This window comes from Dunckerocampus dactyliophorus, chromosome 19 (assembly GCF_027744805.1).
Source record: "Dunckerocampus dactyliophorus isolate RoL2022-P2 chromosome 19, RoL_Ddac_1.1, whole genome shotgun sequence".
In the NCBI taxonomy this organism is placed as follows: Eukaryota; Metazoa; Chordata; class Actinopteri; order Syngnathiformes; family Syngnathidae; genus Dunckerocampus; species Dunckerocampus dactyliophorus.
The window spans coordinates 15,162,661-15,180,817 of NC_072837.1; the positions used below are offsets into that span (position 1 = coordinate 15,162,661).

At 42.2% G+C, this 18,157-nt stretch overlaps 1 protein-coding gene across 3 annotated transcripts in view; it reads right to left on the minus strand.

Moving 5' to 3' along the window:
* Window positions 1-18,157, minus strand: part of trim54 (tripartite motif containing 54) — an 18,762-nt gene continuing 605 nt past the window's right edge. Inside the window, exons 1-8 of one of the 3 annotated variants that reach the window (XM_054761885.1) lie at window positions 14,722-15,747; window positions 14,381-14,559; window positions 6,906-7,089; window positions 2,102-2,197; window positions 1,799-2,032; window positions 1,698-1,720; window positions 1,503-1,627; window positions 1-1,256 (exon numbers count right to left, since the gene is read on the minus strand). In XM_054761885.1, coding sequence (XP_054617860.1) covers window positions 1,204-1,256; window positions 1,503-1,627; window positions 1,698-1,720; window positions 1,799-2,032; window positions 2,102-2,197; window positions 6,906-7,089; window positions 14,381-14,559; window positions 14,722-14,928 — 1,101 coding nt within the window. In that variant the 5' untranslated portion in view covers window positions 14,929-15,747 and the 3' untranslated portion in view covers window positions 1-1,203. Of the gene's footprint in view, window positions 1,257-1,502; window positions 1,628-1,697; window positions 1,721-1,798; window positions 2,198-6,905; window positions 7,090-14,380; window positions 14,560-14,721; window positions 15,748-18,157 lie in introns of those variants that run through there. The other 2 variants (XM_054761884.1, XM_054761883.1) reach the window with 2 other exon arrangements.

An 18,157-nucleotide genomic window follows, 5' to 3' on the forward strand; every position in this document is an offset into this window, starting at 1 on the left:
AATTTTTATTGAGTAAAAAGGAAAAAAAAACACGACTTTTTATATGCAAAGATAGCTTTGTGATTCTGTGACAAGGCATATTATTATTAACACCTTTTCTTTGCGGTGGCCCTCTTGAAACTACGTTTATTATTGTTCATTATGTATATCGTGGCTTTTCTTGCATTTTCGAGGGCCTTAACATGCATGAAAACTCACCAAAATTTGCAAGCAAGCGTCAGGTTTGGAGAAAAAGCTGATATTTCAGGGGTCCCGAACACAAACCTCCAAAACTAACCCCAAAATGATCCCCTGCTACCAGTTTCACAGAACATCGTGAAGTCTGGTGGCGACGTCAATCATGACAGGACGCACGAAAAATCCTCAAGAACCCGCGTTCCAACACGACCGGGAAGGCGGCCGTTTTGTTTTGCGGCAGAAATTTGGGGTTGTATTTGAATGAAGCCCTCGGTGCTTTGACCAAATGAGCTTAAATGAAAGTCACGGATACGAGACAGACAAGCGATGTCATGTTGGGATGGATTTTAAACTGTTCCATCAGATGTGGGCGGAGCATGGCAGCAAAGTTTGATGACCAATCAGACAATTTCCCACTAAACTGTGAACTCTAATAACTCGGTTCCACAAGGTCAGATCTTCATCATAACTGGTACGTGCGATGAAGACGACACCTTGAAGCTACACGTACGTCACGTCCTGGATTTGTCTCATCGCCACCCAGTGGCAACAGGAAATGCCCTCCCACTCACGTGAACCCTGAGTTGCGTGGGGCTGCTGCTGTTTCTTTTTATTTTTTTGGTGTTTAATTTCATTTCTAGAACGTGTCATGGGCCAATAAAAAAAAACAAGCTAGTTTGGACACGCCTGTCCGAGAGCGAGCGCCTTTGTCGAGCTCATAACGAGAAGTCCCTGAAATGAAACAAAGGAAGGATTTGTTTTTTTATGTAAGACAATTCCAGAGTGCTTGCCAACGTTTGTGTTTTGGAGGTGGAGGATTGTTGTTGTTGTTGTTGTTTTGAGTCAGCTGCTACCGTGTGGGCGAGGGGAATCCGTCAGCTTCCTGCTCGGCTTTTTGTTGTTGTTGTTTTTTTTATTTCTTGTTTTCACGCAACGTGTGACTCAGCCTGGATGCGTCTTTTGTCTTTTGAGGCGATGGGGGGGACGCTTAAAGGCGTCGCACACAGACCTCTGTCTGGGGACGGGTCAGTCCAGCTCGGAGTCGTCCTCGAGGTCGTCTTCGCCGTCGCCCGCCGCAGCTGAAAGACAAGTTGGACTCATTCAGAAGTTCTGGGAATGGAACCGATCTGTTCCAGGGTCAAAGTGTGTCCACAACTGAACTGTCATACGCGTGTAAAAAGAAGTCAAGCGCCGCGTAATAAAAGTAAAATAAAGTAACGATTGTTGCAAGCTGTGTTCTGATTTTGAGGCAAAATGTTGCCTGGGACACTTTGGTTGAACTCTGAATTGTACCACGTTTGAGGTGTGCGGAGTAAAGTACAAACTGTGGCAGAAGTCGATGCTGGTCAACATGTCAGCGACGTCGTCCACGTCGATGACAAAATGGCTCATGTTGTCATCGTGGAGTTGCGGACGCAGGACGTCGGCGTCTGGCGCGGTTGCAGACATCCTGAGCACGAAAACGCACACCTGAGCCCAAAGTGTGTCATGACAACGTGTACACACAACACGCAACTTACTTGTCCAGTATGACGGTGGCGCTCTGTGAGTGCACAGACAGATATTGAAGGCGTTATTGGAGTGTTACGGTATTCATGTTTCTGGGTGTCATGTGACTGGCCTGGATGAAGAGCGCCATGTGCGGCTCCTCGGCGGCGTGAATGGCCGACTCCACCAGCGTGACGGCGGCCTCCAGCCGCTCGCCGTGCTGCCGGACGAGCGCCCGCACGTGCTGCAGCTTGTCGTCTTGCTCCCGGGTGATCAGACGCACCAGCTCCTGTTTGCGCTCGTCCAAGATGGCCGCCAGAGTTTCCAGCTGGCTGGCGATCTGCTCGCGCCGCTGGCGAGCGTTCTCCTGAGGCGGGGAAACGGCATTGAACGTTGCAAATGGGTCCGGCGGGAATATCAGGGCGGCTTTTGTCACCTGGATGGCGTCGCACACGTCCTCCATGCGCGTGATGGCGGCCTGGATGTTGTCGTTGTTGGCCACCAGGCTGGCGATGCTGTCGCTAAGTTCCGTCTGCAAACGCCAAGCAAACAACAACCTGCAGCAGATGCCCCTTTTCACACTTTGAAAGGACGCCGCCAGCCCCGTTCACGGCCGGACCGCATCGAGTTGTGTCACTTCATCTCCATTTCAGATGAGTGAATCAGCGAGCCTCACGGCGGCCAATTGTGGCCACCGCCATCTGCAGACTGTCTTTGTCCTTGTGTGACTAAACCTTTGTCACTTCATCCGTGCGTGTGTGTGTGTGTGTGTGTGTGTGTGTGTGTCTTTGCGAAGTTTGTCATCTTTCTCGCCTTCTGTTGCTGTGCGACGTCCCTCAGGGTTCTCTCCTCAGACCCATGTTGTTCATTCTAATGCTTGCTTTACGATATTTTGTGCTTGTGACACAAAAAGGTAGTTCCGACCTAAGCCAGGGGAGTCCAAACCTTTTCCAGCGAGGGCCAAATAGTGAAAAATAAATGGATGCAAGGGCCACTTTGATATTTTGGGGCTAAGAAATTATATCTAGTTCAAGAAAACCATCTCAGCTTAGTGATAAAACTGAAAAAGTGTTCCTACAGGCCGAGCCTGGCCCTTTAAGAAGAACATTGTGGGAAGATGAGTGTGTCTCTCTTCCCTCACTCGTCAGTCTGCACCGCCCTTTGTTTTCTGCGTCCTGATTGGCTGCAGACCATTGTCAATCAATCTCCTTCGTGCCGCCCTGCCGTGTCTCCCGTGTCATCGCTAGCTTGCGTGCTTGCTAGCTTGTAAATAAATCTTCGGTTAGAAGGAGGATGTTTTAAGAATGATGCAAAATCGCTGCAGCACAGCGGAACGGCGCCTGGACGAAAAGGCACAGGAGTGAAATACGCGTGAGTGAGGAAGGTCTGAGAAATGATCATTGTAAAAAAGAAAAATGAAGTATTGTGGGCTATTTTGGGAACCTATCCCCCACAACAAACGAGGGAACACAATATTATGACTTTATTCCCATAATATTTTGACTTAATTCCGGGTCCGAATATCCATTCTTCCATCTCCCTGTGGAGTTTGCATGTTCTCCCCGTCCGTGCTTTATCTTGAACTGCATAATTCATTATTTAACAGTTGATTTCCCACGTATTGGTATTACTCCAAATAGTACAAAATCATTTCACACAAAAAAAGACAATCCGCCCAAACATTTATTTTTGAAATATTACCTATTTGCCAGAGGCCCTTGGAATTGTCTAACCTGGCCAAGAGCACTCATCATAAATACATTTAAAAATCTACAGTTAATCCATGGTATCGGTAACGGTATCGGTAACGGTATCGGACAACCTCACTCATCTCCCATAATATTATAACTTTTTCCTCAACCTAATTTTCAAAAATGAAAACTTTATTTTGTTTTGTGTGTTTCTCATAACTGTAGAACTTAAAATATATACTTATATTTTTAAAACTTTTTAAACTCTAGGCTATTAAAATGACATTTCCCCTTATTAGGGGTTTTGTTCTCAGAAAATTGCACTTTTTTTCTCTTTAGAATACGGTGGTGTGAAAAAGTGTTTGTACCCCCTTCCTGATTATTATTTTTTTTGCATGTTTGTCACACTTCAATGTTTCAGATCATCAAACACATTTAAATATGAGTCAACGACAACACAACTGAACACAAAATGCAGTTTTTAAATGAAACTTTTTATTATTAAGGGAGAAAAAGCATCCAAATCTACATGGTCCTGTGTGAAAAAGTGATTGTCCCCTAAACCTAATAACTGGTTGGCCCCCCTTAGCAGCAACAACTGCAATCAAGCGTTTGTGATAACTTGCAATGAGTCTCTTACGGCGCTGTGGGGGGATTTTGTCCCACTCATCTTTGCAGAATTGTTGTCATTCAGTCACATTGGAGGCCTTTCCAGCATGAAGCGCTTTTTTAAGGTCATACCACAGCATATCAGTAGGATTCAGGTCAGGACTTTGACTAGGCCACCCCAAAGTCTTCATTTTGTTTTTCTTCAGCCATTCAGAGGTGGACTTGCTGGTGTGTTTTGGATCATTGTCCTGCTGCAGAACCCAAGTTGGTTTCAGCTTGAGGTCACCAACAGATGGCCGGACATTCTCCTTCAGGATTTTTTAGTAGACAGCAGAATTCATGGTTCCATTTATCACAGCAAAGCAGCAAAACAGCCCCAGACCGTCACACTACCACCACCATATTTTACTGTTGGTATGATGTTCTTTTTCTGAAATGCGGTGTTAGTATTACTTTTAGGCCACATGTAAATGGGACACCTTCCAAAAAGTTCAGCTTTTGTCTCGTCAGACCACAGAGTATTTTCCCAAAGGTCTTGGGGATCATCAAGATGCTTTCTGGCAAAATTGAGACGCGCCTTAATGTTCTTTTTCTTCAGCAGTGGTTTTGGTCTTGGAAGTCTGCCATGCAGGCCGTTTTTGCCCAGTGTCTTTCTTATGGTGGAGTCATGAACACCTACCTTAACTGAGGCAAGTGAGGCCTGAAGGTCTATGGATGTTACTGTGGGGTCTTTTGTGACCTCTTGGATGAGTCAGGTAGGTATGTATTTTTTTTCTCCCTTAATAATAAAAAGTTTCATTGAAAAACTGCATTTTGTGTTCAGTTGTGTTGTCGTTGACGAATATTTCGTCATTGATGAAATTTGTTTGATGATTTGAAACGTGTAAGTGTGACAAACATGCAAAACAAAAGAAATCAGGAAGAGGGCAAACACTTTTTCACACCACTATATAACTTTTTTTCTCTGATTATTTTGACTTTATTCTTGTAAAATTGCTGTTTTTTTCATTTCCAAGTATTTAAACTTTGTTCTTGGAAACGTTTACTTCACTAACTTTTTAAACTACTTTTCCAAAAATTACAACTTTATTCGTTGTTTTGCTATTCAGGCTATTACAACCCGTTTTGTTTTTTTTTAAGTGTTTTTTTTGTAATTATGCTACTAAAATAACATTATTTTTTCTCATAAAATTACATTAATCTTGTAAAATTACGACCTTTTCTCGTTGGACTACAATGTTTGTCTCTTAATATTTTGACTTCATTCTCATAAAATGTTAACTTCCTTCCACAACCTACTTTTCCAAAAATTTTAATATTAAAATATATGATATTTAAACTTTATGCTACGAAAATAACATTATGTTTCCTCATACAACTTTTTCCTCTTAATATTTTGACTTCATTCTTGTAAAATGACTGCTGATTTTTCCATTTTTGCTGTGTGTTTGTTTTTTAAAGTTTTTTCTTGTGAAATTAAATTTGTAGAACGTGGCGCAGTTCCCACTTACTAATAATTTTCACAATGTGGGTGTAGCAGAGTAATGTTTAACACTGATTGCCTTCATCCATATCCTATCTGATTAAATGTTTGTTGTTAGTTCCAGCAGCAAGAGTACAGTAACATTATGGATTTGTGTTCTAGGTCCTTGTGGTGTATTAGAGCAATCTATCAGTGCTGTGTTGTGTGTCTGTTAGTGTATTTACTACAGCTACCAGTAGAGGGTGTTGTATACTTATGTTGAAGACGTGTGCAGCTCCACCTGCCTGTGTGTTGACGTGCCTGGAGAGCATATTAGGAACCCGATATACAATAGCCAGCTAAATATAGAGGCACAACAGTCCTTATTGGCCAATGGAGAACCCGCCCATTGTGTTCTGCGTCCTGATTGGCTGTAGACCATTGTCAAGCAATCCCCTTCGTGCCATCGCTAGCTAACTGCATGAGCTGCTTGCTAACTGCCAATAAACAATAGAAGAAGCAGAAGAAGACTCTAACCGGCTAAAGGAAGCTTCAGTTGAAGGAGTAGGACGAGGAGGAGGAAGAGTGCAGGAGGAATATGTTTTAACAAGGATGCAAAAACGCTACAGCTGAACGGCACCAGGACGAAGCGCGGCCATGCGTGAGTCACTTAATAATTTCTTGTGTCCAACCTAGTAGATTGATCATTAAAATTCCAAAGAAATTTGAACTTTGAGAGTGTTGAAAATGTGAGAAAATGTTAATGCCTGTCTGAGAAAAGTGTATAGGGTTTCGCAGCCTATCCCCGCGATAAACGAGGGAACATTGTACCAGCAATAACAAGTCATTGCAACACTAAAGAACTCCAGCAGGGGGCGCCTACCGCTTTTGAGCTATACAAAGGACACCTTGCTTCCTCCTGGGTAGTGATGTCCCATACAACTGACTTCGTTTCTGATCCCATACTGAGTAAAATCCAGGCTGGCATCGGTGATACCAATTCGATACCGATATGTATTTCATAAAGAATACAAGGCATTTCATTAAATAAATTATTGATTTAAATAAATTAAGAACTTCATAATTTAAGTCATTTATTTAGCTTAAATCCTGAAGAAATACTCTAAGAAAGAAAACTTTATTGACAATCCACACATGGCTCTGTTTACCAGCGGCCATCGTTTCAACAGACAAACATGACCTGAAATGAAGTATACACTATACAGCATGTGTGCAATTGGAGTTATGTATGATGACAAACGAGCTAATGCTAAAGCTAATGTTAAGGGCACTGCCATGTTTATGATGTAATACTGTGAGGCGTTACCGTTGTCTTACTAACGTGTGTGTGTGTGTGTGTGTGTGTGTGTGTGTGTGTGTGTATTTGCTGGAATATGTGTGACTAATTGAGTGCACTCCAACAACTCCACCCTCTAATTTTGCCAGTGAACGTCAGCAACCATCAGAGGCGAGGTTACCTTGAGCCTCAGGTAGACGCTGCTGAGCGGCGCCACGTCGCACTCTTTGTGCCGGCCGAACACTTTGCACATGGAGCAGGTGGGCGCCTGGCAGGAGAGGCAGTAGATGTTGATCTTCTCGTCCTCGTGCTCGTCGCACGTCAGCTGCTGCTGCTGCTGCGTCTCCGGCTTGACGCTAACCAACCTGCCGGGATGGGAAGTCATGGTGGGCGTGTGTTCTTCTACATCAGGGCTTACCTGGGGGTACTCGACTGCCAGACAGAATTGAGAAGTTACTGGAGTGTCATTTATACAGTGGTACCTTTTGCACGTGTAAGTAAATCCGTGCTTTCAAGAATAATGTGTCTTCTGTGGGTGTTGCGGTCGCTTGTTTCAGCGGCCCTTGAACACACCATGTGTGATGCAGATTGAGACTTTATGTGTATGACTTTGCACAACGCTGCATATTTTCTATTCTTCCCTGAACCTCGTCCCTGTTCACAAGTGTTAATGCTGTGTGTAAATGCACTGAGGTGAGAAGCACAGCGCTAATTAGCTCTGTGCTGCTGTGCGTTTTTGCTCGGTGCATGATCTCATGCTATGTGCTCACATGTCCATTTGGCTCAGTAATAAGCCTCATATTGAATTCATTTCCTAATTGATTCCTGTACGTAATGTGCCTTTGTTTCTATAATTATAATTATTACATACCATGTTGTTGCACACAAAGCGCAGCAAAAGAGCATAAAAATATAACGTAGTGTATGATTAATAAGAATAATCATAATCTAAATGAATTCACCAAAGAGAAGGCAAGTTTAAAACCCTCTGTTTTAAAATAATAGCCTTTGTGTGCAGTTGAAAAGTGTTTATTATCATGTGCACAATAAAGAAACGCATTTCCGTGTACAATGAAATTCTTACTTTGCTGTCCACTCAGGACACCAGCATAAAAAAATATTATAAGTCGTATAAGTATAAGAATAGGTCAAACAAAAGTGAAATACTGTAAATCAAGATAAAAATGAAGGCATCAAAATAGTATAGACAAATGAAAGACGTGTGTTCTGTGCAAAAAGAGTAATATAAAGTGTCTGTAGTGCAATATTCTGATCAGCTGTTTAAGAGTCTGATGGCAGTGGCGTAGAACGACTTCTTTAGACGGGTTGTCCTGCATTTCACACTCCTGTACCTCCGTCCTGAGGGCAGAAGTGTGAACAGTCCATGTTGTGGGTGGGTGGGGTCCTTGATGATGGAGGCAGTTCTCCTGTGGACTCTGCAGAGAGGGCAGTGGAGTCCTAATGATCCTCTGAGCGGTCCTAACCACTCTCTGCAGGCGTTGGCGGTCCGTGGCTGTGGTGCTGCCGTACCAGAGAGTGATGCACTTGGTCAAGATGCTCTCCACGACGCAGCTGTAAAAGTTGCAGAGGCTCTTGGGCGACATGCCAAACTTCCTTAGCCTCCTCAGAAAGTAAAGCTGCTGTTGAGCCTTCTTGACCTTCTTGAGTGTCCATGTGAAGTCCTCAGTGATGTGGACCACGAGGTACTGAAAGCTGCTTACCCGCTCCACTTCAAGCTCCTGGATGAACAGTGGCGGATGAGGTCTCCTCTCCTTCCTCATGTCCACTATCATCTCCTTTTGTCTTCTCCGTGTTGAGGGTGAGGTTGGTGTCCTCACACCATGCCACCAGACTCGTCATCTCCATCCTGTAGGCCGCTTCGTCCCCCGCAGTGATGCGTCCGATCACTGCAGTGTTGTCGGCGAACTTCAGGATGATGTCGTCCTAGGTTGTAGAGGATGGGGCTGAGGACACATCCCTGAGGAGTTCCTATGTTGGTGGTGATGCTGGCTGATGTCCTGTTACCAATCCTGAGAAAGTCCAGGAGCCAGTCGCAGAGGGTGGGGTATAGTTTAGACAGTTTGTGGGTGAGTCTGTGGGCGATGACCGTGTTGAAGGCGGCGCTGTAGTCCACAAAAAGCATCTGATGTAGGAGTCTTTGTTTTCCAGGTGGGACAAGGAATGATGGAGAACTGCTATGATGGCATCTGAGGTGGATCTATTGGGCCTGTAGGCATACTGCAGGAGGTCCAGGGGGTCCGGGATGCTGCTCTCAATGTGGGCGAGTACCACTCTCTCAAAGCACTTCATGATTGGAGTGAGCGCTATCGGTCTGTAGTCGTTCAGGCAGGTGGGCGCACACTTCTTAGGTAGGGGGACAATGGTTGTGGTATTGAAGCAGGAGGGGACTCTGCTCTGGCTGAGGGAAAGGTTGAAGATGGAGGTGAAGACCTCCACCAGCTCGTTGGCATGGTCAGGGATGTTGTCTGGTCCTGCTGCCTTGTGCGGGTTGATTCTCTTCAGATGAGACTGTTGGTGGTGGTGAGGGGCTTGCTGAAACTTCCTGACTCGTACTTCCTGACTGTGCTAACACCCAGTCACATCCTCAGCATAGTCCTGCATGCTGACAGAAGAGTCCCATTGTGTGGTTTATGTTTTTTAAGTGTGCAGGAGTAGGGGGCACATGACTTCCAGTCAGATGTCGGAAGGAGTACGCGATTGTGGAAAGTTTGGGAGCCACTGCTCTCGAGTAATTCATCATTGCACCCTCATTATGGTTGTTTATATTCAAATATTACTGCATTTTATGTGTTGTTTTATTTTTTTTTATGTATGTTATACGTATCCGGATGACATTTACGCCTGCGCTACATGCATTGCACACGTTTTTACGTAGCTCAGTCTTGGTGAATAAGGACGACAGAAACATCTGCATGCTAAACAAGTCTTTTGATTAGAGTCAGTAATAAAATAACCCCACAATATATTACATATATGAGGTATGGTCACTGACCATTTCTGTTCATACAGTTAAAAGAAAAAAGAACTACCACAGCACGTGATGTCGCAAAACTTTGCAAAAGGAGGAAGTGACGTACGTCCTGCTCATGCGCAGAACCGATCGGGTTTCCAGTACAGATTGAGTAATAACAGGGACCATGACCGAAGATGAGAAATGGATGTAAATAGCATTAGCAGCGCTAGCATTAGCAGCGCGATAGCTAGTCACTGGCAAAGACTGTCAACACATCAGCATAGCATACGTACATTATAGTGATCTGATTGATCTTATTTATTATGCATTGTGTAAAACTAAGATAGGAACTAAATCAAATTAAAAGCACGAAATGAAGACAGAGCCACCATCCACCAGTACGAGCCCGGACTTTGTTTTCAGAGAGGTGCACCGCACAACTATACACTTTGGCACTCAGTGAGGTCATCAAATCTTACCTTTATGCATTCCCACTTAGTATCAGCATTTGGGACCAAATATGAGGTGAAAGAAAAAGGGTAAAAATGCAGTATACAGTAGTCAGTCAGAGTCCACAATCGCACATCCAGCTCAAGAATTGTGAGCACTGGGACCCCACAGGGGTGTGTGCTGAGTCCGCTCCTCTACACGCTCTTCACCTACGATTGCGTGGCCTCCCAGAACAACACCAGCATCATTAAATTTGCGGATGACACTACAGTCATCGGCCTGATCACTGGTGGTGTTGAAACATCATACAGAAGAGAGGTGGCGGACCTCATAGCTTGGTGTCATGATAACAATCTCCTTCTCAATACAGATAAGACCAAAGAGATGATCATTGACCCGAGAACAAGGGAAAAGGAGCCGCATAAACCCCTGTACACTGTATATTGATGAGACTGAGAGGGTGAAAACCTTCAAGTTCCTTGGCACACACATCAGCGAGGACCTCACCTGGTCTCACAACACCCAACAAATTATGAAGAAGTCCCAAAGGAGACTGTACTTCCTGAGAAGACTGAGGAAATTTGGCATGTCCACCACAATCCTGAGTTGCTTCTACAGATGCACTATGGAAAGTGTCCTTACCGCCTCCATCACTGTTTGGTACGGTAACTGTACAACACGTGATAGGAAGGCACTCCAGCGGGTGATCAAGACCTCACAGAACATTGTTGGGGCAGCCCTCCCCTCACTGCAAGACATTTATAAAACTAGAGTCCTACGCAGAACACACAACCTCATCAAGGACAGCACACATCCACAACACTCATTATTCACACTCCTACCGTCAGGCAGACGCTACAGGAGTTTGAAGTCCAGGACCACAAGGCTGGCAAACAGCTTTTACCCACAGGCCATCAGGCTTCTCAACGAAGCACTCACACACACCGCACGCAACACACGCACACACTCATAACACTTTATTTATTTATTTGTATTAATGTCTCTTCTGTTGTTGTTGCTTAATTTATTGGTATTTATGTTTCTACTGTTCTTATTCTTTTTCTTGTGTTTTCTTTCTTTTTTGGGAGAATGAACAGAACAAGAATTTCATTGCATAGCAGAACCACCAGTTTTACTGTGCATATGACAATAAAACTCTTGAATCTAGTCTATCTGCCCCGCGTGGGAGAACGTTAGATGATGCGTTCAAGGATCGTCGAACAAAGTCGAACAAGTCATTGCTCGCATTAAAAATGCAAAAACTGGGATTTATCACTGTATATTATTTTTTGAATAAAATAATGGCCCATATTTCCAAAATTAATATCCCTTTACACAAAATTAGTTGGGTTTTTTTAAAAGTGTTTTTTTTTGGCGCATTGCTCCTAAATGTTTCCTGCGGCCCAGTGGTTGGGGACCCCTCCCTTACAGCATGCTTGGGGATATGATGTGCTCTTTTACACATTTGTAAGAATGCCACTTTTTACAATTGGCTCCTTTACTTTATAATGTAAGATTCATGTCTGCGGCAACAAATGTAACCGTTGAATCGAATCGAATCGTTCTGTTTTTATGAATCGTTTTTTAATCGTATCGTAACCTGTGTATCCTGATTCCAATGGAATCGTCTCTCACAAAAGAGATTTACATCCCCAATGTCAAGTAGGGAGCCACATGGTACGGTCCTGTGGGCCGTGAGTTTGATACCCCTGTCTCTACAAGACACTTTGCAGCTGTAAATAATACCAGTATGGAGAAAATATGCCCCGAAAGTCAAACTAAACTTTGTTCCAACCATCACCGTGCAGACATCCGCTTCTTTTTACACTTGTATGATCATGACGGGTACAGGTTGAGCCCACAAAAGATATTGTTTCACTTTCTTTTACTTCTTCTGAGTTAAAAAAAAAAAAAAAAAAGCTCCTGGCCATTCCTTTCCTCAACGTCTTTATCGGTGACACGCTTTGACGTCACCGGGTGCCAACACGGAGAGCGTTTGTTTGGCCGGCGCCAAACGCTTTGTTGTTTGTCATCTCGCAAGCAGGAAGGTGTCACTATATGGCAGCCATGTTTTTCTCTCTCTCTCGCTAAACGACAATGCTGACTCATCTTCTATTTTTACAAGCCACTCTTCAGCTTTCTAGCTATCTACAGCAGGGGCGGCCAAAGCACAGCCCGGGGGCCATTTTTAGCCCGCAGCTTGTTTTTTTTGTTTTTTTATTGGCTTTAAAAAAAAAAAATCCAATGAATTGATGATTAATGAGATATGACACTAATTTGCGTTGTCAGTTATAACACACAGCTAGCTAAGAAGCCCTTGTTTGTGTGAGCAGGAAAAGGGCAGCTCTTGTGTTGGATCTCATCATTACATTGTGTACATGTCCTTTGACGTAGGCGTGTGTGATAATAAGATGATTAAAAGGACATTTTCAGCTATTTGTCATCGGGAACAATCACTTCTATTATCGGGGGACTCCTCCATCGGCCAAGGCTGTGACTCACTCAACGTCTACTTGGCCATGAAAGTGACAAATGTGTGTGTTTGTGTGTGTGTGTCTACACTGAGACGAGGGTCATTTTGGCTGCGCCCTTTCATGACTACAGTCATCAGCAATTAAAGACAAATTTACACAAATTAGCCCCTTCTTTCTCCTTGCTAGTTCTGCAGGTATGCTGCTGTTGTTGAGGTATGACGTCATTAATTCTGCCATATCTGTTTTGCATATTAAGATCATTTGTCCTATTATCTTATATATTACATTTTTGTTGATTTATGAGATTTGGGGATTTAAAAAAAAAAAAAACTTTGGGAGACACAATGTTTTATATTGTAGGGTTACTTTGTTGGGTGTACATTCATTTTTTTTTACCTGTTCTGTTCAGGAAAAAAAGACGACCAAAACATGTAAAACGACCAATCAAATGTGTCACATATAATTGTTTTTTTAAAATTTTTTTTATCCAAAACGGAACGGAAAAACTGCATTCAACACTAAATGGAGTGCAGTATTGCCATCTAGCGGCGACAGTCATTGTTACAAGTACCTAACGACGTTATTGTGTTAATTTTGAATTAAAAAAAGACAGGAAAAATGTATATTAATACTAAAATAAATACAAAATAAAATAAATACTAATTATTTAATATTATAAGTAATAAGTATAAGTAATTTAAAAAATAACAGTTTTACTGAAATTACATTATCTTAATGATTTTTTTCATTTTAAATATAATACTTTTTCAAATGAAACACATTTTAAAATAAAATGTATTAAAAATAACATTATTTTGATAGTAATTTAAAATAAAAATAAATACATTAAAAAATAACATTTATATTGTAAGTAGATTATTTTGATTATTTTTCATTTAAAAATACATTTAAAAATAAAATGTTTGAAAATATAAAATGCATTACAAATTATGACATTATTTTGATAGCAATTTTAAAATAAAAATACATTTCAAAAAGTAATTTGAAAAATAACATTGATATTGTAACTACATTATTTGGATTATTTTTCATTTAATAATACATTTAAAAAATAAAATATGTTTTAAAATTAAATGTATAAAAATAACTACATTATTTTGACAGTAATTTTGTATCATTATTACAATTAGTAATAATAATAATAAACAGTAATGTAAAAAAACATTTATACTGTCACTACATTATTTTGATTATTTTTAATTTTAAAAATAATACTTAAGAATAAAATATATTAGAAAATAAAATGCATCAAAAAACACTACATTATTCTGATTTTAATTCTAAAAAAACTGTAAAAAAAATTATACTGTAACTACATTCTTTTGATAGTAATTTTTTATTTTCAAAAATACATTAAAAAATAAAAGTGCAATAAATTGCATTAAAAAAATAACTACATTAATTAAAAATATTTTATAAATATGTTTTTAAAAAATAATTACAAAATTGAAAAACAAAATAAAATACATTTAGAAAATATTGTTATTTTGGAAGTTTTCTGTTCTAGATTTTTGTTCTGGAACAAGCAGCAATGTGCACACATGAGATCATGAAAAAAAAGCTACAACTACTGTCTAACTGGATGTATTGAGTGAGCAGTGGTTTAGCATTTGTCAGTGATTTGTGCAGGAAGGAAAATGGCGCCAAATGAGTTGATTCATTGATCTTCCAGCTGGTAAAATGTTGTTGAAGTGAGATGTGTTGAATGTAAAAGTCAAGTTGTGTACTTGTTATTACCGTGAGGCCTCCTGGCGCCTGTACACGTCGATGATGTTCTCCACCAGCAGGTTCCTCTGCAGGCCGTACACGCCGTGGCGGTCCAGGACCACCTCGTGACGACACGACGGGCAACGGAAGCGACTCCCGCTGGCGGCCACGCTGGACGAGCTTCGTGTCTGCCACGCCGGGTTGGACGACTGGACAACAACACAAAAACACACAGCAAACACGTCAAGACAGAGACGGTGAGATGCTGTCGTTTCTAAACAAATGGAAGGAATCTGTTCCAGGGACAAAGTGTGGCCCCCCCCATCAAAGCTTGTAGGTGTAAATAGTGAGCTTAGCGAGGGGTGACTGGCCTGGAAGATGTCGTTGGCACACTTCCTGCAGAGGTTGTGCTGGCAGGGCAGGATGACCACCGGCTTGGAGAACATCTCCAGGCAGACAGGACACATGAGCTGCTTCTCCAGGTTCTCCATGGACGCTCCGCCGCTGCCGCCGGCAGCCGCACCGCGACCCCCACGACTGTGACCCGGACTGCCAGCCGGCTGAAGGGCAAAGTTCATCACCTCCTGGGGTCAAAATGAAACACGGAGAAGGTTCTGGAAACTTGGAGGGAGCGTCTTTGCTGTTGAATTCCACGTCAGTTGAGTCCAAATGATCACTTGAAGACTAGTTTGTCCAGCTGTCCATCCCTTTTTACCCTCTGCGCCATCACTCCGTGTAAAGACCCCCGCCCAAGCCCAGAAGTCCCTGTCCCCCTGACTGGAGCTATTCTTAGCTGCCCAGTTTGTTCTGGCTTCAATTACTGGAATTCCATCAGCGGACCACTGGAAAGTCCAGGCGTGGCCGAGTGTCCCTGCTCGCTTCAGTGTTTTCATTTTGTACGACACATCAGACGTTTTTTTGGGGGGGCGGAGATTTGAGAATGTTGCTAATGTGATGCAACTGGTGGCAGCCATGTTTCAGGCATTTAAACTGCTGCTTGTTATCCTGAGGCCAACGCGGTGGACTAGTGGGGAGCAGGTCTGCCTCCCAGTCTGGACATTTGTGTGGTTTCTCAGCGGCTAAGCAGGCTTCCTCCCACATCCCAAAAACACGCATGTTAGCATAATTGGAGACTCTAAATTGTCCATATGTGTGAGTGTGATTGGTTGTTTGGATGTACGTGTCCCGTGACTGACCCCACCTCACCCAAAGTCAGCTGGGATAGGCTCCAGCTCACCCAAGTAGGACAAGCGCAATAGAAAATGGATGGATGTTATCCTGAGTAATATTATTGATTGTTTTTGTTTTGTTTTGTTTTTTTAAATCAAACCTACCGAAGGTAGACAGCCAGAGGCTCTTGACAGCAGCACAACCGAGAAAAATGCTTTAGGGATGTTTTAGGGATGAAGCTTAGAGTGATGCTTTTCATCACAAATAGGTGAGTATTAAAGCGGTAAACTCTATGAAATGTTGCTTAATGTTCTTATCAGTTACAGTGTTCCCTCGTTTGTCGCGGGGGATAGGTTCCCAAAATAGCTCGTAATAAGCAAAATCCACAAAGTAGCCGACTTTATTTTTTTACAGTTATTATATATGTTTTAAGGCTGCACGTAAAACCCCTCACCAGACACTTTATACACTTTTCTAAGACAGGCGTCAACATTTTCTAACATTTCTCTCTTGTTTAAACACACTCAAAAAAGTTCAAACCTTAGTTTGAATTTTAATGATCAACCTACGAGGTCAGACACAATAAATGATTAAGTGACACACGCGTGTTTCACTCCGCTGGCCGTGCCTCTCTGTCCTGGCGCCGTTCCGCTGTACCTAGCATTTTTGTATTCTTGTTAAAACATATTGCTCCTGTCCTCGTATTTTCCTCCTCTTCGCCCTCGAACCGAAGATTCTTTTATTCCGTCCAGAAATCCAACTTTTTGTGCAACGGTTAGCATCCTCCTTTGCCTTTTGGGTGCGACCACAGGTGCCTTTGACGGTGCCTTTGACGTTTTGTCGACATTGTGGGCGTTGTCGGGGATAAAACTTGCAAACACACAACACTCGAGAGTCACACCGTTAGCGATCGATCATTTATGTACAGTAAATTTGGCAAGCCGAACGCATTCTGTACTGCACAGGAAGGCACGGAGGAGATTGCTTGACAATGGTCTTAGCCTATCAGGACGCAGAACACAATGCATGTTCATACGCTGTAAAAAAAAAAAAAATTTTTTAAAAGCACTAAAAAAAATTGCAAAGCAGTGAGTCCGCAAAAGGTGAACCACGATGTAGGGAGGGAACTGTAAAGTAAAAGTGTTGAGACGATTCACTTGTTTGGTTATAATAACCCCCCAATTCCACATCCTTCATTTTTTTAACTTCAATTTTTTACAAAATGTGAGTATGTAATTTTGTCCACTTTTTTCCTGCTTTTGAAATACGTGACAGTTATCTGTCAGCTTAAGTTCCTCGTTACATGGGCATGTTTATTTACCACCCCAAAAACTATTTTAATTCATGTTTATCATCTACTAACAAATATGAATATGAAATGAAATGCTCCTACTTCCTGCCTTAAAATCACCCTGGGAGAATATTATTACCTAACAAGTGAATCATGGCAACGCTTTTACTCTAACTGATAAGAACATTGAGCGACATTTAATATAGTTTCCCGCTTTAATACTCACACCTTTGTGATGAAAAGCATGACTCTCAGCTTCACCTACTGCATTCTCTTCCACTGACACCGACATCAGCGGTGCTGCTGTCCTCGTGTCTACGTTTGTCACGACTGTGGAAAAGGTTGACACCTTCGGTAGTTTTGATAAAAACTGTTTTCCATCCCCTTCCCCGCTCCACTAGGGTAACTCCACGCCAACAACTTGTTTCACTGCCGTCTTCCAGAAGCAATCTGCACATGCACAGTAAGATGGAATAGTCCATTGCATTAGAAGGGAGGGAGAGCAGTCGAAACGATCATGATAGATTACGCATTTTGATATAGTTTTAAACGGAAAACTGTACTTTTTTGGGAATTTTGCCCGTCATCCACAATCCTTATGTGAGACATGAACACGTCTTTCTCTTTTCTGCTCCGCTTATAAGGCCTTCTGAAAAAAAAACAACCCCAAACAGCGCCACCAACGCTCCATTTGCATATAATGTGATGTGCATATTAACCAAGTAACAGCAACACTTTTATTATTATTAACATTGCTACACCGATCGAACTACGTTACTGGCGTAGACACCTTGTCACAACACACCGGCTAGCTACTAGCCAGCTAGCGACTAGCTTCACCACACACTCGCCCGCTCACAACGCCTCCGGCGACTACCAAAGGGTAAAGCTACATATTGAAGCTGCTGCTGTGTTTTTATTTTTGAGTTTGGAAAAGTTAATGCTAGGTGTAGCGTTCCTTTCTATGTTGCTATGTGAAACCAATGTGCCCAGGAAGGAAGTTCCAGTAATGCTTAAAAGGACCAAAATACAACAAAATGCTGTAAGTATTAAATGTTATCATGAGTGTACTTATTACTACATAATCACAGCATGGATATTAAACCATAAAACCTTGTTGGAGGTTTTTGGAGGTGTTTTAATAGTGGGCTTTGCATGCGGAATAGTTGTGTCCAATTTTGTGCATTAATAAGCTGTCTCTTTTTATCTGTTTTACATCCTTAGAAAGCACAGAAAAGAGAAAGACGTTTGTTTATGTCTCACATAAGAATTGTGTATAATGGGCAAAATTCCAAAAAAAGTGCACTTTTCCTTTAAGCATGTGAATTAAGACTAAAACAGTTATA